General features: G+C 40.4%; 1 protein-coding gene across 1 annotated transcript; it reads left to right on the top strand.

Moving 5' to 3' along the window:
* The first annotated feature begins 303 nt into the window (after window positions 1-303).
* On the top strand, window positions 304-18,509 carry ATP4B (ATPase H+/K+ transporting subunit beta). Its single transcript, XM_044288266.1, has 7 exons — window positions 304-516; window positions 2,817-2,945; window positions 6,742-6,855; window positions 12,141-12,343; window positions 15,065-15,121; window positions 18,184-18,264; window positions 18,348-18,509. Exons 1-7 carry the CDS (start codon window positions 405-407, stop codon window positions 18,507-18,509), a joined length of 858 nt encoding a protein of 285 aa, XP_044144201.1. The 5' UTR covers window positions 304-404.
* The last annotated feature ends 7,272 nt before the right edge of the window (window positions 18,510-25,781 follow it).

Below are 25,781 nucleotides of genomic sequence, written 5' to 3'. Positions count from 1 at the left end.
TGTTTTTAAACAACGTTTTTAAACAAAATAGAAAAATGAAAAAAACAATGAGCTTGCCTTTGAATGAGAAATGTTTCTAAAGCCTGTTACATGAATTCCAATGTCTTTATCAAGGCAAATAAACCAATCAAGGTCAACTTACACAAGTGCAGAAACTGCGTAATGCTAGTTAATGGAAGGGCAGGTGATATCCACAGATTCTGTACTGCATGATATCAGCCGCAAAGAGATAACAATGCTAATACACGAAGAATCAGAAAATCGGATTTGATGGTAGAATTTCTAAGTGACATCTAAGCAACCTTCAGAGGTTTCTATAAAGGAGAGTGAGAGAGTGACTTCGGAGGCTGTCTTTGTGTTGGATTTGCTGTGCTGCGGAAGTGGTTCAATCTTGGTCATCTGAAATGGCGACATTTAATGAAAAGAAGACATGCAGCGAGCGTATGCAAAACTTTGGGCGTTTTGTATGGAACCCCGACACAGGAGAGCTGCTGGGAAGGACCTTAGTAAAATGGGGTATGTTTTTTGGCCATGCTAAAAAAAAAAAAAGAAAATTATAAATTATGTAACTATTATGACACAATAAAATAAAACAGTTCTATGGAAATATGTACAATTGATAATCAAAAAAAATTATATATCACTAATCCTTTTAATATTAACCCCTTCAGGACACCATTTTTCACCTTCCTATTTTTGCAAATCTTAAATACGTCACTTTATGTGGTAATAACTTTGGAATGCTTTTACTTATCCATGTCATTCTGAGACTGTTTTCTTGTGACACAATGTACTTTATGTTAAAGGTAAATTTGAGTGGATATTTTTTACCTTTATTTATTAAAATAAAGTCCAAAGTTTACAGAAAATTAGCAATAATTTACTATTTTCAGAATTTGAATTTCTCTGCTTCTCGGCAGAAGTGATACCTCATAAAGTAGTTATATCTCTAACTTTATATTTGCATCATTTTGTGAATGTCATCTTATTTTTTAGGACATTAGAAGGCTTAGATTTTTAGAAGCAAAATTTGAAATTTTTAAGGAAATTTACAAAATCCACGTTTTTAAGGACCAATTGAGTTTTGAAGTCATTTTGTGCAGCTTACATAGTAGAAACCACCCATAAATAACTCCATTTTAGAAACAAAACCCCTCAAGTTATTCAAAACTGATTTTACAAATGTTAACTCTTTACATGTTTCACAAGAATTAAAGGAAAATGGGGGTGAAATTTAAAAATTTCACTTTTTTTGTAGATTTTTCATATTAATCCATATTTTTCTTGTTAGGAAGAAAGGGTTAACAGCCAAACAAACCTCAATATTTATTACCCTGATTCTGCAGTTTATAGAAACACTCCATATGTGGTCATAAACTGCTGCATAGGCACACAGAAGGACTCAGAACGAAAGCCTTATGGTTTTTGGAGGGCACATTTTGCTGGAATTTCTTTGGGTGTCATGTTACATTTGAATGCATACTAAAGTACTCCTACAGTAGAACCCCCCAAAAAGTGACCCCATTTTGGAAACTACACCCCTCACGGAATTTAGAAATACTCGGCTGTGAAAATAATTTTTTTTATTTCTTCCAATAAAATTATGTATAAGCTCCCTTTTATATATGCTTTTGGGGATTTGTTATTGCGTCGAACACCATGTTATTCTGCTGGCCAATCTGATTATAGAGATACCAATTTTATGTAGTTTTTTTTTTTTTACACAAATCGTTTTTTGAAAAAAATCCTGTTTTTGTGTCAACATTTTCTGAGAGCCATTTATTTTTTATTTTTCTGCCAGTCATCTTGTGGGGTTTAATTTTTTGTGGGATTTGTTGATAATTTCATTGGTACCATTTTGGGGTACACAGCACTTTTTGACCGCTCGCTATTACGCTTTTTGTAAGGCAAGGTGACACCTGAAGGGGTAAACCATTAGATATTTTTATAGAGCAGGTTTAATGACTATTTTACTTTTGCTTTCAATCTTACACAATAAAAGCCTTTTTGAAAAAAAAAAGTGCTGTTTTGTGTTTCCAGTTTCTGAGAGCCATATTTTTTTATTTTTGTGCCAATTATCTTGTGTAGGGGTCATTTTTTGTGGGATGAGGTGACATTTTCATTGGTACCAGTGGGGTACATTAGTCTGCCTTGCTAGCCATCAATTCCTCATCACTTCAGCAGGGGGACCCGATGGGGACGGGGAGGGAGCCTCCTCCCTACACACAGTAGTAAAGCCTAATTAGAGATCAGGTGTAATGGATAAATCTGTACCTGTCCTGTGTTTTTGACCTGCACCTGGTTTTGGTTCACAATAACTGATGGAAATAACTGATCAAATAACTGAAGTGTGAACTTAGCCTAAGGCCTCATGCACATGACAGTTGTTCTGGTCCGCCTCCGAGCCGCATTTTTTGCGGCTTTGGGGCGGACCCATTCACTTCAATGGGGCCACAAAAGATGCAGACAGCACTCCGTGTGCTGTCCGCATCCGTTGCTCCATTCCGTGGCCCTGCAAAAAAAAATAACATGTCCTATTCTTGTCCGTTTTGCGGACAAAAATAGGCATTTCTACAATTGGCTGCCTGTTCCGTTCCGCAAATTGCTGAAGGTACACGGGCGGCTTCCATGTTTTGCAGATCCGCAATTTGCGGACCGCAAAAAAATGGAACGGTCGTGTGCATGATGCCTAACCCTGAAAAGATTGCCTTTTGTCATCAGATGGTTTGATTAGAGAAGCCTATTGAGAACCATACAGCAGTTTTCTATTATACATAGCACATATAAAAATATTTCTCTGGTGCTTCTCTTCGCAGTGTTTATAAGTCTTTACTATGTGGCTTTTTACATTATTATGATTGGACTGTTTGCACTTTCCATCTACTCTCTGATGAAAACATTGGACCCTTACGAGCCGGATTATAAAGATCAACTGCAGTCGCCAGGTAATTTAAACCATATATTAATCACCAGTTTATCATGTGCTAGAGACATTCTGTTGTCCTATTAACATTAAAGCAGGTTATGACTCTGAATATTGTGAGAATGACAATTATGTAACCCAATAAAGAGAGCACAGAACAGATTTAAGAGACAACACAAACATAGACCGGCAGTCTAAAAAACATCAAGTTTATCACAGTGGCTCACGTTGTTTGATCAGTTTGGTGTATCATGGTAAATGTTAGACACTTAGGAGAACATTTATTAATTACTACCCTGTGCGCCTCCTTCTCGGCCTTTCCTCTGCCTTGGATACTGTTGACCACTCTCTCCTGTTACAAACCCTCTCTTCCCTCAGCAAGACCTGGCCCTCTCCTGGATTTCCTATTACCTCACCAATAGAAACTACGGTGTTTCCTATTTATCCACCAACACTCTCTGCTGCTGTCCCTCGAGGATCTCCTGCTTTTCTCCATTTGTACATTCGGCCTAGGAAAGCTAATATAGTCCCATGGTTTCTATGCTGACAATACTCAAATCTAGCTCTCTGGCCCAGTCGTCACTTCCCTGCTATCCAGAATCCCCGCGTGTATGTCGGCTATATCTTCATTCTACTCCTCCCACTTCCTAAAACTCAACATGGAGAAAACTTAATTCATTGGGGGAGATTTATCAAACTGGTGTAAAGTAGAACTGGCTTAGTTGCCCATAGCAACCTATCAGATTCCACCTTTCATTTTTCACAGTTTCTTTGGAAAATGAAAGGTGGAATCTGATTGGTTGCTATGGGCAACTAGGTCAGCTCTACTTTACACCAGTTTGCTAAATCTTCCCCATTGTCTTTCCCCCATGTCATTCAGCCCCCCTACCTGACCTATCTATTACAGTTAATAACACAACGCTTTCTCCAGTATCATAGGTCCGCTGCCTGGGAATAACATTTGATTCTGCCCTGTCCTTTAAAACACACATCTAAACGCTCACCTCCACCTGCCGCTATCAAGTTAAGAACATCTCTCGTATTCACTCTTTCCTCAAATGCTAGTGCATGCCCTCATCATCTCCCGCCTGGACTACTGCAACATTCTCCTCTGTGACTTCCCATCTAGCAATTCCGCTGCAACATTCTCCTCTGTGGCCTCTCATCTAGCACTCTCGCTCCCCTCCAATCTATTCTCAACTCTGCTGCCCAGTTAATCCACCTCTCACCCCGTTACTCCTCTGCCTCCCCCATATGCCAATATCTTCATTGTCTCCCCATTGCCCAGCGAATACTTACAACTACAAGTTTAAAATACTTACAACTACATGTAAGACTGTCCACAACAGTCCCCTCCTTACATCTCTGACTTGCTTTCTCAAATCATCCCCACACGTAATCTCCAATCCTCAGAGGACCAACTTCTCTGTTCTACTCTCATCTGTTCTTTACACAATTGTCTATAAGATTAGTGATGAGCGGCAGGGGTCATATTCGAATTCGCGATATTTCGCAAATATTTTTTAGAATATTCGCCGAATATTCGAAAATTCAAAATTTCGCAATTATTTTTCTTGAAAAAAATCGGCAAGGTAATGATTGTGTAATAATTGTGTAATAATAATTCAGATGAGAAAAAAATTACAACTATTAGACAAAGAAGATTATAGCACTATATTAGCTAAATTGCTCTATATACGTTTTTTTTTCGAATATTCGCTATATTGCTATAACTTCGTTTTTTCGAATATTTGTAATATTCTAAAACAAGAATATATAGCAATATAGCGAATATTCGAAAAAAACGAATATAGAGCAGGTCTAAAAGTTGAAAAATTTGCAATAAAAATTAGAATCCGAACATTCGAAATTATGAAAATTTGCATATTACACAATCATTACCTTGCCGATTTTTTCAAGAAAAAAAAATCGCGCATTTTCGAATATGACCTCTGCCGCTCATCACTACTCCTAAAGTCAAGTATATAGCAGTCTTCTTATTGGCCCACAAGCTAGAAGCAGGAAGGGATCATGTGTACTGATTTAAAAAAATAAAATAAAATCGGAAAAATAATCGGGGAAAGTACCTATATTCGCGATAAAAATTCAAAATTCGAATATTCGTGATCAACACTATATAAGATTTCTCACGTGGATCCCCTATACTCTGTAACTCACTACCCCACATCAGACTCTCCCCAACATCCAAATATTCAAAAGTAACCCGAAAACTCACCACTTCAGGAAAGCCTACCACCTGCAATAAGCATGCTGCCACCACACAGCCAAATGAGCATTTACTCTCACCTACTGTGTTCCCTTGTAGATTGTAAGCTCTTGCGGGTAGGGTCCTCTCCCCCTCTGTACCAGTCTGTTAATAGTTCGTTGTTCATTGTACTTTATATTATGTATTTTAACCCCATCTTGATGTAAACAGCCATTTAATTAATGCTGGTTTCAAATAAATAATAATTAGGTCAAATGATTTAGACTGTGCTGCTGGAGGAAGCTCCAAAGTTATGTGGAGGCACAGGCCTCTACATAACTTTTTTTTAAAATCTACTCTCTTGCTGGTGAACATTTAAGTCATGTTGTACTCCAAAAATTGGCATACAAAATGATGAATGAGACCGGCTTGTTGGCAAGCCCTCTTCCCACGCCCCCATACCACAACCCCTTTTTTTAGACCTGTCGGCAAGGTGGCCTGAGCGGGGGAAAAATTCTGATTTTGTCGCAAAATGGCTTGTGCCAAAATCTGCATCTGATATACACTACAAAAGTGATGTTTATGACTGCATAAATGGGCCTCTTTATGTCTCACTTTAAAACACCTATTGGTTGGCTTTGTTTGTGCTAAACTGTTTGTGTATTTTTGGTGTATAATTGGGCACCTTGGTAGCTCAGTGGTTAGCACTGGTCCTAGGTTCAAATCCAGTCAAGGACATCTGCATGGAGTTTGTATGTTCTCCCTGTATTTGCGTGGGTAATGATAATGTCTGTCGAGTGCTGTATAAGTGAGTACATTTTAATAAAATGTTAAATCTTGCCGCTTAAGCCAGCTATTTTTCTCTAAGCTATGCTCTTTTGTTGAACCGTTGCTCTTTTTCTTTCTTGATTATTTGTGAACCATCACATCTTTAACTTCCTCTACATTAGGCCTCCTGTGAACCCCGTGGTCGTGCTGCGACCTGCAAAATGCAGGCCACAGTGCACGAACACCGTCCATGGGGCACACACAGGGGATTGCTGACCCATTCACTTTAATGGATCAGCGATCCGGCCGTTCCGCAAAAAGATAGGACATGTTCTATCTTTTTGCGGAACGGAAGTACGTGACGAAACCCCACGGAAGCACTCCGTAGTGCTTCCTCAGTGTTCTGTTCCATGCTTTCGTTCCGCACCATTTCGCATCTCTGGATTTGCGGACCCATTGACGTGAATGGGTCTGCATCCGTGATAGGAACGGCACCTGTGTATTGCAATACGGCAACGGGGCGTTCGTGTGCAGGAGGCCTTAGGCAGAGTAATTGCACCTACTGCACATGATCGTATGTGAGATGTGTATCAAACAGACTTGGAATTCAATGGTAATGCATGCACAAAGTCATACTTTCATATAATACAGTATATGGTATACAGAGCTATGCTGTATATTTGCATCATGCACTATGAAACCATAGTGAACACTGTAATACATGTGAATACCATCATATGCAGTAGAGATACTTCAGTAACATTCTATCAACAGAAATTATCTTTACATAATAAAATGAAAATAACTTCAATTACAAACTTAAATTTACATTTGTGCTGGGCAGGTGTTACAATAAGGCCAAGTGTGTATGTAGACGAAGATATTGAAATCGTTTATAACATCTCAGATGAAAATTCTTACAGAGGAATTGTGAAAAGTCTGCACACATTTCTCTCAGGTATGTCTTCATTATTTTCATTTTGTTACACTGTAGCACTTTGTACAAAAAGATGACGCTTTAAATGGGGCTGCGCGGAAATATACAGTATGTAAATCCTTGGATTATCTGAGAACTGATCCGAGGAGCTATATGAAACAGTACGAAGCAGAATCATTGTTTTAAACCCAGGAAGCAATCCTGAAGAAAAAAGAAGGCAATTTAAAGGCCTCAGACACCAAAATTAATTTAGAGCCTAGACCAGACCCCCTAATTAATTCAGACACCAGACAAATCACCTAAATTAAATCAGATCCCAGACGAGGCCCTAGAAATAATTCACGCCCTGAAATTAAATCAGACTCAAGACTTAAAAATAAATTCAATGCTAAAATAAAGTTAACCCACCCTATAAAATTAAACAAAAGCACAAGGGCCATATCTAGTGGCTGCAATGCACAAGCAAACAGACAATACAACAACGCTGCAAACATTGACTATATGGATTAGAAATTGTGCTAATCGCTATATGAATAAATATGAGGTACTTGGCCAATATTTTATCAAAATACCTGACCCATCTGCCTCTATGACCTCATAGGTCCCTACAATAAAATGACTCACCTTTCCTTAGGTGTAGGCCTCCATTTGAATTCAGGGAAAGTAGGATCCAATTATATTCTGTGTAATTAAATATAAAGAATTCTTAAATAAAGAATTCAAAATAATAATTAATAAATTAGACCTCAGACCGGACTCCAGACTAAACCTCTAAATAAACAAATAACAACACCCTTACGGCTCATGCACATGACTAGAGATGAGCGAATTTTTCTAAAATTCGATTTGGTCGGTTCTCCGCATCTTTTGAAAAAATTAGTTTTGATACAAATTTATTTGCAGCGAATCTCGTTAAAAAACAGCTATTTCCTGCCTGCAGAGAGCCTTTATAGTGGTGTAGAACACTGCGCCTTGCAGTAACACGCATAGGGAGTCTGCTGTGGTAGTGAAATAATACTGTGACTCTGTATGACACACAGGTGACAGGCGTCGCTCTCAGAATCACTGAACACTTCACTTATTAGGGCAGTCACGGGGCCAAAACTGACCAAATAACTCAAGTATGAACTCAGCCTTACAGGTCAATGTTAGCGCCAAGAAGAAGCGCACACCTTTTACACCGTCGTCAGCTGATTCCACATAGATGTCTACAGAACCTGTTCTATTAAACGCTTATACAGTCCTGATCAAAAGTTTAAGACCACTTGAAAAATGGCAAAAAAATATATTTAGCATGGCTGGATCTTAACAAGTTTCCAAGTAGAGCTTCAACATGCAACAAGAAGAAATGGGAGTGAGACAAAACATTTTTTGAGCATTCAATTTAATGAAAACAACGAATAAACTGAAACAGGCTGTTTTTCAGCTGATCAAAAGTTTAGGACCACACCTCCAAAAAAAAAAACTAAACCCCCCCCCCAACAGAAATCCAACTTCCAAACATGAACTCAGTAATGAGTAGCTCCGCTGTTATTGTTTATCACTTCAAAAATTTGTTTCGGCATGCTTGATGCAAGCGTTTCCATGAGGTGAGTGGGAACATTTCTCCAAGTGGTGAAGACGGCCGCACGAAGGCCATCTACTGTCTGGAACTGTTGTCCATTTTTTGTAAACTTCCCTTGCCATCCATCCCAAAGGTTCTCAATTGGATTCAGATCAGGGAAACATGCAAGATGGGACAAAAGAGTGATATTATTCTCCTGGAAGAAGTCCCTTGTCCTGCAGGCATTGTGTACTGTAGCGTAGTCTTGTTGAAAACCCCAGTCGTTACCACACAGACGAGGGCCCTCAGTCATGAGGAATGCTCTCTGCAACATCTGGACATAGCCAGCGGCCGTTTAATGCCCCTGCACTTCCTGAAGCTCCATTGTTCCACTGAAGGAAAAAGCACCCCAGACCATTATGGCGCCCCCTCCACTGTGGCGCGTAGAAAACATGTCAGGTGGGATCTGCTTGTCATGCCAGTAACGTTGGAAACCATCAGGACCATCAAGGTTAAATTTTTTCTCATCAGAGAATAAAACTTTCTTCCACCTTTGAATGTCCCATGTTTGGTGCTCTCTTGCAAAGTCCAAACGAGCAGTTCTGTGGCGTTCAAGGATACGAGGTCTTTGAAGACGTTTTTTGTTTTTGAAGCCCTTCAGTCTCAGATGCTGTCTGATGGTTATGGGGCTGCAGTCTGCACCAGTAAGGGCCTAAATTTGGGTCGAGGATCGTCCAGTGTCTTGACGGACAGCCAATTGGATCCTCCGGCTCAGTGCTGATGACATTTTTTTAGGTCTTCCACTTGACTTTTTTTGTTCCATAACCCTCAGGATCATTTAAGAATTTAAGAAATTCCAAATGACTGTCTTACTGCGTCCCACCTCAGCAGCGATGGCACGCTGTGAGAGACCCTGCTTATGCAGTTCAACAACCCGACCACGTTCAAAAAGAGAGTTTTTTTGCCTTTGCCATCACAACGTGTGACTGACTACCTGACAGAAAATGACAATGAATCCACATCTTTGCACAGATTTGGCCTTTTAAAGGCATGTGGCCCTAAACTTTTGATCAGCTGAAAAACAGCCTGTTTCAGTTTATTAGTTGTTTTCATTAAATTGAATGCTCAAAAAATGTTTTGTCTCACTCCCATTTCTTCTTGTTGCATGTTGAAGCTCTACTTGGAACCTTGTTAATATCCAGCCATGCTAAATATGATTTTTTGCCATTTTTCAAGTGGTCTTAAACTTTTGATCAGGACTGTACAAGTAGAGCGCCTCGACAGAGTGGAGAGGGTGTCAGCAGTAAGTTTGTGTTGACGTCACAGATTATTTTACCCTTTCTCTGATCCGTCAGAACAATAACCCCCAAAACACGGATCCTGTCTGTGGAGCAAACGAGGTGCAGAACAGCGTGACACCGCTGTTCCGTGCACATGTGGTATGCTGGTGGGGCATTGTGAATAGTCCCTGCAGTGGAGGCTGAGGACACGGTGGAGGATGAGTAGGCAGAGGCGGACATTATCGCAGGACTAACGTCGTGACAACGTGGAGATGGACGCGGAGTCACCTGGCCAAGTTACTGCTGTGGCTGTGCAGGAACCACATTCACCTGGTGGGCCGTAAAGGACATGTATTGTCCCTGACCGTAGTTACAGCTCCACACGTCGGCACTGCCGAGGACTTTGGCAGACACCGACAGGCTCAAGGACTGGCCCACCTTCTGTTCTATATGTGCGCAGGGCTGGTACTGCCTTTTTGGCAAAGAAATGACGGCTTGGGACTCTCCACCTCGGCTCGGCACAATCCATCAGTTGTCTGAAATGTGCAGAGTCCACCACTTGGAAAAGGAGGGACTGCAGCACCAGCAACTTGGCCAGGAGCACGTTCAGATTCTGCGCCGTTGGATGAATGCACGCATACTGTTGTCTCTTGGCAATCGCTTCGGCGATAGATTGCTGACATAATGAGTGACGAGGAGTAGGAGGAGGATGCAGCGGTTGCTGTGGCTGGTTGCGGTATTTTGTCCGGTCACATACTGTAGAAGGGACGGAATGGAAGACATCCTGATGCCTACTTGATAGATTGCTTTCCATTCAGAATGCATTGGGACAAAACGGAAGCGTTTGTTTTTTTTCTGGTATTGAGACCCCTTACCGGATTTCAATACCGGAAAAGAATAATGCTAGTGTGAAAGTACCCTAAGAGTTTAGCATACACCTAGATGGAATCGCTTATTGCTTCTGGACTCTGGCACCCCCTGAGAGCCGGCATCCGGGGCGGACCGCCCCCCACGCCCCCCCTTAGGACGCCACTGCCACTGAGTCTCAGTAGGACATATAATAATTTTATAAAAATATACACTATTTCAGAGTTGTAGCTGAGGAAGAGGGGAGCATATGCATAAGCCTTTCTTCCTTGACCAAGATGGGAAGCAAATTTAATCTTTGCCCCCAGTAAAATTCAAGCTGTGACTGAATGACAGTAATCATTATCATATGGAGAATAGAAAGCCATTAAACTGTGAATTAGCTGTTCGTCTTCATAGGGTGAAGACTCATCACAGATTAATTATTCTGTAAAACACATATATAAAGCACAAGTCCAGCTCACCTGGATTGGGTGTACCAATCTTGACACACAAATATGTAGAAATCCAAGATAAAAAAACCATACACACAGACAACAGCATCATGTGTAAGGGCCTGTACACAATGGCCCTAAATGTGTAGACACTGTTGTCTGTGTGTATGGCTTTTTATCTTTTTGTATAAGTGAACTACAGATTTTTAGGGAAGCTCGATTTCTACATATTTTTGTGTAAAGCACATACGGTAGTAACAAAATCCTGTATGTCAGAATTCCAAGTATTAAAATGTTATTTAAAGGGAACCTTTCATCAGCTCTAGGCTACATGCACACGACAGAATGTGTTTTGCGGTCCGCAAATTGCGTATCCGCAAAAAAAACGAATGACATCCGTATGCCATCCGTTTTTTTTTCCGGATCTATTGTAACAATGCCTAAAACAGACAGGAATAGGACTTTGTATATTTTTTTTGCAGAGCTACAGAATGGACATACTGATGCGGACAGCACATGGTGTGCTGTCCGCATTTTTGCGGACCCATTGAAATGAATGGGTCTGCATCCTATCCGCAAAAAAACCGCAACGGACACGGAAACAAAATACGTTTGTGTGCATGAGGCCTTATGCTGACCTCACTGAGGGCAGTAGAAAGTACTGACAGAAATGCTGATTTCAGCGGTGTGTCAGTCATGAGCTAAAAGTAAGTGGCTGCTGAGAACCAGCATCATAATCATTGCAGCCCAGGCCTTGTAAAGAGTCAAATCTACCTGAGAAGAGTCAAGGTTATTCATAATCTCCTGCTCTCCCTGCCACCTGATGATTGGCAGTTCTCTCATAGAGACAAAGGGAGAAAACTAGGTAAAAGCCTGTCAATCATCAGCAGGTGGGCAGGAGAGCAGGAATTCATGAATAACCAGGACTCTTCTCAGGTGGCCGTGACTCTTTTCCAGGTCCAGTCTGCAATGATTGTGATGCTGGTTCTCGACAACCACTTACTTTTAACTTATAAATGACAGACCACTGAAATCAACTCACCTGTCTCTACTTTATACTGCCGATAGTATGGGCAGAATAAAGAGGATGACAGGTTCCCTTTAAAATTAGGAGGAACATTCATGGGTCGCTTTGTGATGTACCAATATTTTATAACTTATCCGTCTCATAATAAATTACAGTGTACAACAAAACCAAACAGCATGAAATGATGAACAAGGACTGCAGCAACTTAACTGATGTCAAATCTTTATTGGCGGGTGGTGGACGCACCAAACATGCCTGTCAATTCACTACGGACATGCTTGGAAATTGCTCCTGTGATAACGATCCCACATTCGGCTATGCATCGGGACAGCCTTGTATCTACATAAAAATGAACAGGGTAAGATCTGTTTACTGTCCGCGCATTATCTTCTCTCTTATGGTGCACACTTTCCTTATCTTCAGAAGGTTCTGCAGTTAACAATGAATGTGGAAATGGACCATTTTGAACATCACATATGAGCTTGAATTGAGTGGTGGCGACTTACTAAACAAAACCCCCCAAATTTCTGGCTCAAATTACGGGAAAAGATGGCATACGTGTCACACACTAAATTTATTATGCATTCTATAGACAATTTACTCCTATTTGGACAGTTTTGAAAAGGGGGAATAGCTAAAGTGGAATTGTAAAATGTGTCATAGATATTCATTCTCTGTGCTATTATTTCTGAAAAAATAATGGTGCAAAGCAAGCAGAGGTGGAATAAGGAAGAAAGAAGTGCCTACCATATCTAGCAAGATGTGCAAATCACACAGCATACACTACTGCAGTGGATTTGGCACAGTTTCTGCATGTCTTATGTAGTTTTATGTGTCTTACTTTGGATGGTATTTGTATATCTGAGCCAAAATTGTGGTGCAATGGTGACACACATTGGTGCATCCTAAGCCATGCTGTCTTTCCGCCAAAAATGAGCCCCTTTCAGGTATATGTTGAAGAAGGCAGAAAAAGTATCTAAAATGCACAATAAACGTAGTACAAGTCATGAACACTAGTCTTTAGGCACTAATTAAACCAGAATTTAGCTTAGCAAAGGTCTCCATTTTCTTCTTTATACTGTAAGTCATATAATAACAGAAACGCGCCATGCAAAACTTGTGTTATGCCTTGTTCAGAGCCCGAGGGAGGGAAAGTGCATGACTTATATCTTTGGAGGTACACCCCTAAGGAACTGCACAAACGGTATAACAGTCTATAGGTTTTTCATGGCAGGCTGCAGGTAAATAGTTTGCCCACATACTAATGAAAACTGATTCTTACAACTAGATGACTATTTCCAAATTGAGTATAACAATGAAATACACAGATCCTCAAACATTGTTTAGTCTAAGGCCTGGTCCAATATTCGTCTAGATGTATACCATCAATTGAGAAATCAATGTCATCCAGACATTATAAATTTAGTTGATGATAAGTGATTGCATACTTTGGTTGTATGGCTGTACAGAAATGATAGGTCCTAAGGATAGGTCGTCAATATTTAACCCCTTTCTCACCAAGCGATTTTCCATTTTGCGTGTTTTTTTTTACTCCATGCCTTCCCGAAACCATATCGTTGAAATTTTTTTCCTGTTCACATCGCAATATAAGAGCTTGTTTTTTGTGGGATAAGTTGTAGTTGAATGGCACCATTTAATATAGCAATGTAGTGGGAAGCTAGAAAAAATTCCAAATGGGGTAAAAGTGGAAGAAAAATACAATTCTACCATATTTTTATGGGTTTCTTTTTTACGGTGTTCCCTAGGCAGTAAAATCTTCATTCTCCGGGTCAGTACAATTACAGCAATATTACATTTATATAGTGTTTCTTGTATTTTAATAAAGAACTTTGGAAAAAAATTCTTTCTTTGCATCTCCATATTCTGACCTCTTAACTTTTTTATATTTAGGTATACGGAGCTGTGCGAGGGCACATTTTTTTGTGGGATGATCTGTATTTTTCATTGATACAATTTTGGGTGTGTGTATGACTTTTTGATCACTTTTTAATCATTTTTGGGAGAGGAGATGATGGAAAAAAATTTGAATTGGCCATTTAGATATTTTTTTTCATTATGACATTCACTGTATGGGATACATACTTTTAAATTTAATTTTATAGTATGGGCATCTTTTTATAGATTTTTTTTATATTTCAAAACACTTTTTTCACTTTTTTCGATTTCCTCTACTTCCCCCTAGTGGACTTTAACATGTGATCATATAATCTTCTCCTATAGACTGCAATGGTTTAACATTGTAGTCAATGGGAGATTTAGTGTGCTTCTATCAAGCAGACAGGGTTTGATAGGAACTTCGCTATGACATGCCTCAGAGTTTTTAGACGGTCCCAGGAAACAAAGCGAAAAGACTGCTCAGAGAGTCATGGTCGCAACTGACACATCTAAGGTTAAAAGTTCACAATCAATATTATCGCCAATCATTCATTTTTTTATTTTCAACCACTGCAGCTAATGACGGTGGCATATTCACTGCTGGGTCAAGTGCCACTTGGAAACTCATCAGTGGTGCATTTGATACCGGTTGTGTGAAAGTTAACAAATAGCAACTGGAAAACCAGTGAATAGGTCTAGGAAGCAGGAACTAAGCGATGGCGGGCAGGTGAGTAGGGATATTTCCACAGGTATTTGTTGGATGGTGTGCAAATAAAAAAAAATAAAAAAGGCTGGAAAACCTCTTTAGGTTGCAGAAAACTACTTTAATATGACAGACATCTCACAGTTCAGTACCTAAGACTGGAATGTATGTTCCTTAGATGCAGCTTTATTCATGAAGACCTACTGTATGTACTAGAAGGGTGCATTCCTAGTTATATAAGTGGTTTAATATAGCTAATTCTAACAATATGTGACCAACTATGGCTGAGATTTATTAAAACTGGTGTAAAAGAAAACGGTCTCAGTTGCCCATAGCAACCAATCGGATTCCACCTTTCATTTTTCAAGAGCTCTAAAGAATAAACGGTGGACCCTGATTGGTTGCTATAGGCAACTAAGCCAGTTTTCCTTTACACCAGTTTTGATTAATCTCCCACTATATGTTCTCCTTCACTTTCAGATCATACAGTTCATGCCTGACAATGCTACAGCCCCAACTCTACATTGCACCTCAAAGGTTTGTTCAATTTACACTCAAGTAGCATATTTTTAGGTCTGCTTTATTATGTTTTTGCATATTATTGCCACGGTTTAATGAATAGACAAGATCATGCTATTTCATGTTGGCTTAGGCCTCATGCACACGACCATCGTTTGGGTCCGCATCCGAGCCGCCGCTTTGGCGGCTCGGATGCAGCCCCACTAAAAAAATATAACATGTCCTATTCTTGTCCGTGTATTGCGGACAAGAATAGGCATTTATATTGCCGGCGCCCGTTCCGTTCCGCAAATTGCGGAAGGCAACACGTGCGGCTTCCGTTTTTTTAGGATCCACGGTTTGTGCATGCGGCCTTAAAGGAACACTCAGCTCACCAGAATTTTCTGTAGCTCACCAAATAAACAGTCTTGTAGAAATCTTACGTATTTTGTTTCCGTGTCCGTTCCGTTTTTTCTGCGGATAGGATGCAGACCCATTCATTTCAATGAGTCCACAAAAAACGCGGACAGCACACTGTGTACTGCCTGCATCAGTATCTCCGTTCCGTTGTCCCGCAAAAAAATAGTGCATGTCCTATTTTTCTAGTCTGTGGACAAGTATAGGCATTATTACAATGGATCCGGGGGAAAAAACAGATGCTATACGGACATCATCCTTTTTTTTTGCGGATCCGCAATTTGTGGACCGCAAAACACATACTTGTGCATGAGGCCTTAATTTCATCCTGATTTCCTCCATTTACTGGAGTTTGGCCTTCTTTGCGTCTTATTGCAGACACAGAAGTGAGTAAAGAATCCTTCTGCAGCTAAATGACGAAATAAACACGTTCCACAGAAATTAGGATGTTAATTCTTTATGCATTTATCTGTTTTAACTGTAATATGAGATATATTAGCACACAGAAGAAAATGCTCATCTTTTTTTTATCACATTACAGTATATTTAGTGTTCCTTTAAATGGTAATCTTTGCTAGTTGATATTAGGTTTGATTCAGCATTTCTCCATGCCAGTCAAATACAGTCAAGCATGTGGAAATCAGGAATAGGCTTGGTCAAGGGTACATCCATACAGGATGGAGGCACTGCGAATTTGCCATAGCAGATATGCATATAGTAAATCCACAGCATATTACAGTAGCAGCAAAGTGGATGAGATTTTAGCAAATTTTATCTGCATACAGCTGAAAAATCTGCATTGTAAGCTGATCTGTGAAATCCTTGGCAAGTCCACAGCCAGATCCTCATCAAAATCCTCATAACTTATGAGAAAGTTGCCGTGGACTCGTCATAGATTTTACCCTATAAACAATATCAGATCCGATTCTGCTTACAGCACCCTGCTCAGTCATATGATAGAGATGTGACCTTCTTCACTTTTCTTTCTAGCTTGATATATCTGCAGATGAGTATTCTTTTGTACTACACTGTTGGTCGTTGGGAGTAGCGCAAACGTTTTTTTTTATTCATAGCTGGTCATCTCCTGCCACTCATCTTGGGATATCTCAAAACCAGAAAAGGGGTAAAGGCACGTCTGATTCGTTACATTATTTGCTATGACTACATTTTTAGGGATTCAACATTGCAGAACTCTATCAACAACGATCTCTCCAGTGTTTCTAAAGAGATGATGGTATAGTAGGCAATAGGCCGGTTGGAAAGCATGGCTGCCCACTGCCTTAACAGAGTAGTCATTTCAAAACATTTTTATAATTCAACGTGACCAAGAACACCACAGCTCCATAATATGGCATAGCACGACGTCAACCCTGTATCTGTATATATTCAGAGGAAGATGGAGCTATAGTAAGTTCTCTTATGTGCATATGAGGCTATGTATGCTAGTACTGATCTGTACAACCATGGGCGCAAGGCCTAACTCTCTGGTTATACTGACATCATCTGTTCTGTATGATATGGTTTAACGTGGATAGCTCACCGCCTTTTCAGAATGAAAAAGGTGCTCGAGTCTTGACTCATCACCCAATCAGTAAGAGGTAAAAATGGAAAGAACAAAATATAAGACTGGCACTCAATATGTGGATCATATAAAAAGTGGTAATTTAATGCGTTGTACATAATAATAATAAAATCAGCACATAGTGATAGCTATAAAACTAAGTAATGGATGAGGGATATAAAATACAACACAATATCCCACAATAAAATGAAGTAAAATAAAAATCGCAGGATAATCGCACATGAATAATAGAAGGTGCGGTATTTGCAAAAGCTAATCGCAAGTTCAGTATGAGAGTATTATCACAAAGAGATTGCGGTTGGCAAATGAGGACGGATCCTTCCGGTTTTGACAATATTTAAGAGGTCACATCCAATACGTGGGGATATATTCCGAAAAATATTTACCCGAGTAGGGAAAGTCACTCAATCGAATATACACACTGTGTACATGCAATAGCTGGGTCCGGCCATTTTTTTTTGTCACAAATACTTTTAAAACAGTAAAATTATGGTAGGGTATGGTGGCATGGCTGTATTGGATTTTGGACCCCTCTTCTTGTATAATGTCATAAACAACACTGTTATTAATTAGAATAAGAAATTTGCTTTGTGACAAACTACTTTGTGAAGAAGCACATTTCTTTGTATATAGCGGGTACAATGACTGGGAACGACGATTGCACCGCTCAGATGCTGCGTTTATTGCTGATCGCGGCATCTGAGATTAATATTGAGGGCTTTTAGGTGTTAATCCGGTAAAAACAAAATACTCCCTTATCCATTTGATCACGTAGACTAGAGGCCGCAGCGGCCATCTTGATTGAAGATACAGAGCAAAATCTCACGCGGTAAGGTGATGACGTCCTCTATCTTCAATAAAGATGGCCACGGCAGCCTCTTTACAGGCAAATGGATGAGGTGAGTATGGGTTTTTTCCCGCCATTTCAGGGAAAATCGATTTGTTACCAAGAAGCGCAAGGAAATTCAGCCTTGCAGCAAATCGATTTTTTCCTGCAATTCGGATCAAAGTTAATTTGCTTGACTTCGATTTGCTCAACACTAATTATAATAATGAAATGATGAGTTTCTGGAATCACAATATGTATGCTTGCACCACACAGGATGATCTTGGACCTGTAGAATATTTTCCACATGGATCATTTGGTTTGCAGTATTTCCCATACTATGGAAAGCTGGCTCAGGTACTCTATAGTTAACATCACGTTCGCCATCTTTAATTATATTTCTATAAAACTCACAAACTCTACTTTCTGTTTTCTTTCAGCCGAACTACACCAACCCATTAGTGGCAGTGAAACTTCTTAATCCTGCCAAGAACCATGCATTAAAAATTGTGTGCAGAGTTAATGGCAGCCACATTATAAGTGATAACCCTCATGATCCGTATGAAGGAAAAGTGACCTTCACGCTTAAAATAGAAAATTAATTTGCCCTCTGTGACAAGAACACAAGGTATGAGCAGGGGGGCAGCCGATCATTACAAACGTCACATGAAAAGTGCACTAACATTGAAACAGGATAGAAATCAAATACATGTGTTTGTTAACCATGACTTTGGGACATAATCAGACGCAACGCATGTGATAAGTTATCAGTGTACTCATGTTAATTCCAAATCCGCATACACAGATAATACAAGGACAACAGAACAAAACATACAGCGATAGCATTTATATGCTTTTTTATGTTAGCTTCTGATTGGTAGTTTTTCATTTCCAAATGCTATAACATAAAAAAAAATGCTATGCTGATCACAATTCATACCTAGCCCCCAGCGATCAGCTACAATCTGTGGGGTGTTCTGGCTGCAAATGTTTAACCACTTCTACAGAGGGCCAGTTTTCACTTTCCATTTTTTGCAAATATGTCTACTTTATGTTGCCATCATTTTGTAAATGTAATTTTATTTTTTTAGGACGGAAGCTAATTTTGAAGCAATTTTTCAAGATTTTTGTTTTTTGTTTTTTTAAGCACCAATTCAGATATAAAGTGATTTTGGGAAGCTTACATAGTAGAAACCACCCATAAATGACTCCATTTTAGAAACTACACCCCTCAAGTTATTCAAAACTGGAATTACAAACTTTGCAAACCCTTTAGGTGTTCCACAAGATTTTAAGCAGGTGCAATTTCAAATTTATATATTTTTTTTTTTCATGCTCAATTTTTTCTTGCAACACAGCAAGACTTAAAAGCAAAATAAACCTCAATATGCATTACTCTGATTCTGCAGAAATACCCCAAATGTAGTAGTAAACTGCTGTTGGAGCACAAGGCAGTGGTCATAATAAAAGGAGCGCCATATGGATTTTGGAGGCAGATTTTGCTAAAATGGTTTTTGGCCACCATTTTGTATTTGAAGAGACCCCGACGTACCCCTACAGTGGAAACCCTCAAAAAGTGACCCCTTTTTGGAAACTACACTCCTCAAAGAATATATTAAGGGGTATACTAAGCACTTTGACCACATAAGCGTTTTACGGAATTTAGAAACACATGGCTGTGAAAATGAACAGTTTAATTTCTTCCAACAAGATGTTGCATTATTCAAAAAAAATATATTTTCACAAGGGGTAACAGGAGAAAATGCACCCCATAATTTGTTACCTATTTTTTTTCTGAATATAGTAACATCATTTGTGGTAAACTGCTGTGGGGGCACATGGCAGGAATGGAGGGAGCGCCATATGGCTTTTGCAGTGCAGATTTTGATAGATTGGTTAACAGGCGCCACTTGAAGTTTTACTTGTAAAAAGAAGTTTTGAAAAGAATTAAATCTTGTTTTTGAGTTTCCATTTTCTGAGAGCAATATATTTTTTATTTTTCTAAGCGATTGTCTTAGGTAGGGTCTCATTTTTTGTGGGAGGAGATGATGGTTTGATTGGTACCATTTTGGGAGACATATGACTTTTTGATCACTTGGTATTATACTTTTTGTGAGGCAAGGTGACATAAATTGGCTGTGTTTGGCACCGTTTTTATTTTTATATTTTTACAGCATTCACCTGAGGGGGCATATCATGTAATATTTTTATATAGCAGGTTGTTACGGACGCAGCGATACCTAATCTGTCTATTTTTTATTTTTTTGTGAGGGAAGGTGACCAAATAATGGCTGTTTTTTTAGGGCATTCACCTAACGGGGTGGATCGTGTGGTATTTTTATAGAGCAGGTAGATGTGGATGCAGCGATACCTAATATTTCTACTTTTCTTTTTTCTGTACAACTTAATTATGGAAAAAGGGAGCTTTTTTTTTTCTATTATGTAACACACTTTTTAACTTTTTGGGGTCTGATCCCCTGTACAATGCATTATAATACAGCTGTATTGTAATGCATTGGCTGTAAGTGTAATACACAGTGTAATACACTTACAGCCTGCTTCCTGGGTCTCACAGGCTTCCATGGAAGGCAGCATGATGCCTAGGTAAAGCTACATATTATATTGCACTTTCTCATACTTTATTAATGTGTTCAGTAGAAAAATCACTGTAAAACTGTATATTCCTATGAGGCGTAATATTATTGTTCTTGTCATTCACAGATCTATGCCCGGCAGGAAGAATTCTGTCTTTAGACAGACATTTTTGCCAACACTAAATGGACTCATCATGGTTCTTCTCACAGACGCAGCGCAAGAGAAATTCAACAGCATCCACTTTTGTCTTATACTTAGCACTGATACATGTGAAACAGATATTATTACATGTAGAGAATAATATTCCAGTATATATTTAAATAGTTCACATTTACATATATTTGTTACACACCACAAGATGCTGCAGGGAACACCAGCCATGGTTAGCTCAGCTTCCAGTGTAGCACAGAAAAAAATGAATTTATAGCTTAGTTTTAGATTAATACTGTATGAAATGTATTCTACATAAAAATATGTTATTTTTTTAACCCTGGAGGAAGTAACATTCACAAGTTAGGCCTCCTGCACACGAACGTGTGCTGCCTGTTACCGTATTGAGGACCACATTTGCGGATCCGCAATACACGGGTACCGTTTCGCGGGCATTTCGCATCACGGATGCCGATCCATTCACTTCAATGAGTCAGCAAATCCGGAGATGTGGAATGGTGTGGAACGGAAGCACGGAACGGAACCCTACGGAAGCACTACGGAGTGCTTCTATGGGGTTTTGTCCCGTACTTCCGTTCCGCAAAAAGATAGAACATGTCCTATCTTTTTGCGGAACAGGCCAATCGCGAACCCATTAAAGTAAAAGGGTCCACGGTCCCCTGCGGCTGCCCCACAGACGGTGCTCGTTCATTGCGGCCCGCAACGTTGTGTGCAGGAGGCCTTAAAGGGATTCTGTCATCAGGATTTTAGCAACACAGCGTTTCACATTAACACATCAGTCACCTCGATTTAGTTTAAAATATACTAGTCTTACTGCCATATGTCTTGTCATTTCTGTAAAAAATTGCTTTTATTCATATGCAAATTCCCTCTCTAAGGAGCTGCCCCTCTGGCCGTTGGAGCCCAGCTGCACCCATTCTCTTGGAGCCCAGCACAGCCCCAGTGCAAATTATTCACGCCTTTCATCGCTGACGTCATTGTTCTGGTGCGCTGTAATCTCGCGCATGCTCACTGGCAGCAGCCTCAGTGAACGAAGCGCGCATGCGCCAGCTGTCTGTGCACTTCTCTCGACCCAGAAAGGAAGAGCGGAGTGGCGCGAGATCCCTGACAGGCAGGGGACCGAGGTGCACTAGAGTAGGCACGCTGGCAGTTGGTGCATGCGCGCTTCGTTCGCTGATGCTGCTGCCAGGACACTGCACGGGCGCTGACGAGTGGATCCAGGACGCATGCGCAAGATTACAGCGCACCAGAACAATGAAGTCAGCGGACAAGACATATGGCAGTAAGACTAGTATATTTTAAACTAAATCGAGGAGACTGATGTGTTAATGTGAAACGCTGTGTTGCTAAAATCCTGATGACAGAATCCCTTTAAGCCCTGTACTTTTTGTACTGCGCCCCCTCACAGTACTTATGCTTGAATGTACAACCTTCATAGTAGTTATGCCTTCATTGTGTCCCCTTACAATACTTATGCCTTCTCTGTGCCCCTTTCACAGTAGTAATGCCCTATCGATGCCCCCTTCATAGTAGTAATGTCCTCTTTGCCCCCTTCATAGTAGTAATGCCCTCTTTGTGCCCCCTTCTTGTAGTTATGCCCTCTCTGCCCCCCTCACAGTAGTAAAGCCCTCTGTGCCCCCTTCACAGTAGTAAAACCTTCTGTGCCCCCTCAATGTTAGTAAAATGAAAAAAATAACAGTAACTACTCACCTTGTCCCATTCCTGATGCTCAGAACCAGATTTCTCCTGCAGGCAGCCAGACACAGATCGCGCTGCAGCACCGTGTGGGAGATTCCCAGGCTGAAGGCTCCTCCCACACAGGCCAGAAGCGCTTTCTATGTCTGCAGGCTTCCTGTTTCACCAATCAGTGCGCGAGAGAAGGAGCGGTCAGTGAGTGACAGGACTGCAGCTCCCCGGCGCTCCAGCATTTCCATGTGTATTGTATTGATGGAAGCGATCATTGCTTCTGGCACCCTCCTGAGAGCTGGTACCTGGGGTGAACTGCCCCCTCGCCCAACCCCCCTGAAACGCTCCCTACCCTGGCACGCCGCTGATTGAGCCTTAAGAAAAGTTCCAGGCCATAAAAAAATAGATACTGTAAATGGAGATGTTACCTAAAAGAGAAGTCTTGATGAACACTGAATAAAAGACTATGAGATAATTAGCGACCTAAGCCAATGGTTACAATAAACAATGTGCGTTAGAATACAAGTACGTAGTAATGGCAACAATATGGAGCAGGTCACGTGAATGCTACCATTCAATGAGCCCTACACCATCAAAATCATAATACTCATGTGAGGCAGATTTATCAATGTATATGGCATCAATATATAAAAAATATGGTATAATTTTTACGGCACCACATTGACATATTTTTGCACCAAGCACGACTTATTTATCACAGTTTTCCGACATATTACTTTGTGACATTGTTTCTCCCCTCTTCATCACCGGGGCATGCACCCTGCAGAGAAGTCTGGGCATGCTGCTGCACGCTGTACATATGGAACACTGATACTGATAAAGCTTGTACAACTTGTACTATTTTCACTAATAAACTTATAATAACAATGGGTTAATCCTTTACCAGCATGTTAAGTATAAATGACTACTGTTTCCTTAAGGAATGTATCCTACTCATCATAGAGATGTCATGGAGTTGAATATACAACTTACAAATTGAGGTATTTGAGAAAAGGAAAAATAACCTTATAGAGAATGTGTCAGCAGTGACCTACCTATCAGTTTACATAGACACATAGCTGTAGATGACCTGCTTAAAATGCTTTTCTTTTGTCGAGGCTCCATTCGCGAGTTATGATACTTTTTCTAAATATGTAAATTAGGCCTTGGGTGCAATGAGGAAGGCACCATTGCTCTTGTTGCGCCCAAGCTCCACTCTTTTCTGTGACCAGCCCCTCCCTCGCTACCTTGATTGACATTGCAATAGCAAAGCAGCGGGGGAGGGCCTGGCCACAGAAAGTTGCAGGGCTTGGGTGCAACAAGAGCATTGAGGATGTCCTTATTGCACCATAGGCCTAATTTGCATATTCAGATAAAAGTAAGCCTCAGATTAAGAAAAGAAAAGCAGGGTTTTAAGCTGGTGAACCTCAGCCATGTGTCTACAAACAGTTGGATATGGAGGTCATTGGTGGCAGATTCCCTTTAAGTCTACAGCCTACAAAATGTGGCACTGATATCATTTACGTATGGCTGCCAGATCTGGAGATATATAAGGTAAAGCAGTGATGAAGGGGCGTTTGGCCTTCTTTTCAGTGATAAGAAATGTAAGTGATATAATGTCTTGTGCAGTATAATATGGAGGGTGCCTTTCTTTTCAGGGAGTTTGATATTGATGACCTATTCTCTGGATACGTCATCAATATCTGATTGGTGCGGGTCAGACTTCCTTCAACACCACCAATCACTCCCATGAATGCTGCGGTCTCCTCAGAGTATATCAAGCACAGTGCCGTACATTGTATAGCGACTATGCTTCCTTGCAGCAGGAGCTCATTCACTTGAATAGGTCTGAGCTGCGCCTAAGCCTTGTGACCGATGAACATGACGTCCCTGGCAGGAAGAGGCTGCAGCACTCAACAGACCCCACCAATCAGATATTGATGATGTATCCTGAGGATAGGTCACCAATATCAAACTCCTCGATACAGATTAGATGAACATTGGTGAACCCGTCTTACCAACTAATGAGCATGGGGGTGTAGCAACTCTCCCCCAATGTTCACCCAGTGATTGCTAACCTCCGGCACTCCAGCTGTGGTGAAACTACGACTCCCAGCATGCTCCATTCATTTGCATGGAGTTCTGAGAACAGACAAGCAAGGAGGCATCATGGGAGTCGTAGTTTTACCACATCTGGAGTGCCGGAGGTTAGCCATCACAGAACTAGGTAAACACTGCCATCTTCTACTGTATGCATTTGGGAGTGGAAATGACTGATTCATGGATTGCATCAATTCACCAGTCTTAAAGGGAACAGGTCTCGATGAAATGCAGTGCAATCTAATAGCATATTATAGAGGAGCAGATTGATATGTAGTGTTATGGGAAAAGATCCAATATAACTTGTAATTTATTCATTGAACCATCTCCTCTTTTAGTTAGGAGTCATGTGGGCCGTCTTCTCAGTGATTGGCAGCTAATTCTACATGACTCCCAGTCGGTAAGCAGGACCGCCCACGTGACTCCTCAGCACAGAAAGAGCAGAGGTTTAAATGAATAAAACTATATATCAATCTGCTCAGCTCCTTCTCTATAACCTGCTGTCTGCAGGTTGTGCTGCATTTTCACGTAACCTCTTCCCTTGAAATAACCATGAAGAAAAATATATTATAAGTGCTGGACAGAAAAACATAGCATTTTCTCTATACTACGTTTTCTACAGGGGATGTAACTAGTTTATTTTGCTATCATGCTGTGTTTGAAAGCTAATTACCTTAAAGTGAAACGCCAGGCAAATTCATAATAAAAAAAAATGGAGTTACTACGGTCATTCAACAAAGCAGTCCAAATAATTCTGTTATTCTGGCCTTTCAGTGCAAGCTTACAATGTACTTACTTTGTGCACTATAGATCCTTAAAGGGGTTGTCCACTTTTTACAATTGATGGACTATCCTCAGGATAGGTCATCAATATCAGATTGGCGGGTTCTGTCTGCAATTGCAGTGGTGAGCAGTGTAGTTACACGTATGGCGTCCCTATTCACTTCTATGGGACGGCTGCCTCCTGTTCAAGTGAATACTACAGAGCCACCCCATAGAAGCGAATGGGGACGCCATACTTGTAGTTACATCTGCTCACCATCGCAATTGCTGTGGCGAGCAGGCAAACAGAACATACGAGCGCTGCTTTCTCTTCAAACAGCTGATCGTCAGAGATGCTGGGATTCTAACCCCCTCCAATCTGATATTGATGATCATCAATAGTAAAAGTGGACAACCCCTTTAACACAACACAAACAATAGGGGAGATTTATTGAACAGTCTAAAAGAAAAACTTGTGTTGTCCTTAGCAACCAACATAATTCAGAGCTCTGCTGCTATTGACTGAAGCCACACTGGACTCTTTCTGGTATGCATATATT

The sequence above is a fragment of the Bufo gargarizans genome, chromosome 3, assembly GCF_014858855.1.
Source record: "Bufo gargarizans isolate SCDJY-AF-19 chromosome 3, ASM1485885v1, whole genome shotgun sequence".
In the NCBI taxonomy this organism is placed as follows: domain Eukaryota; kingdom Metazoa; phylum Chordata; class Amphibia; order Anura; family Bufonidae; genus Bufo; species Bufo gargarizans.
This window is presented reverse-complemented; position numbering and strand designations above follow the sequence as displayed.

Coding starts and splice junctions, on each gene's coding strand:
- ATP4B (XM_044288266.1), top strand. CDS start 405: ATGGCGACATTTAATGAAAAGAAGACATGCAGCGAGCGTATGCAAAAC. Junction 2,946..6,741: donor AGATCAACTGCAGTCGCCAG/GTAATTTAAACC, acceptor TGTGCTGGGCAG/GTGTTACAATAAGGCCAAGT. Junction 6,856..12,140: donor TCTGCACACATTTCTCTCAG/GTATGTCTTCAT, acceptor AATAAATTACAG/TGTACAACAAAACCAAACAG.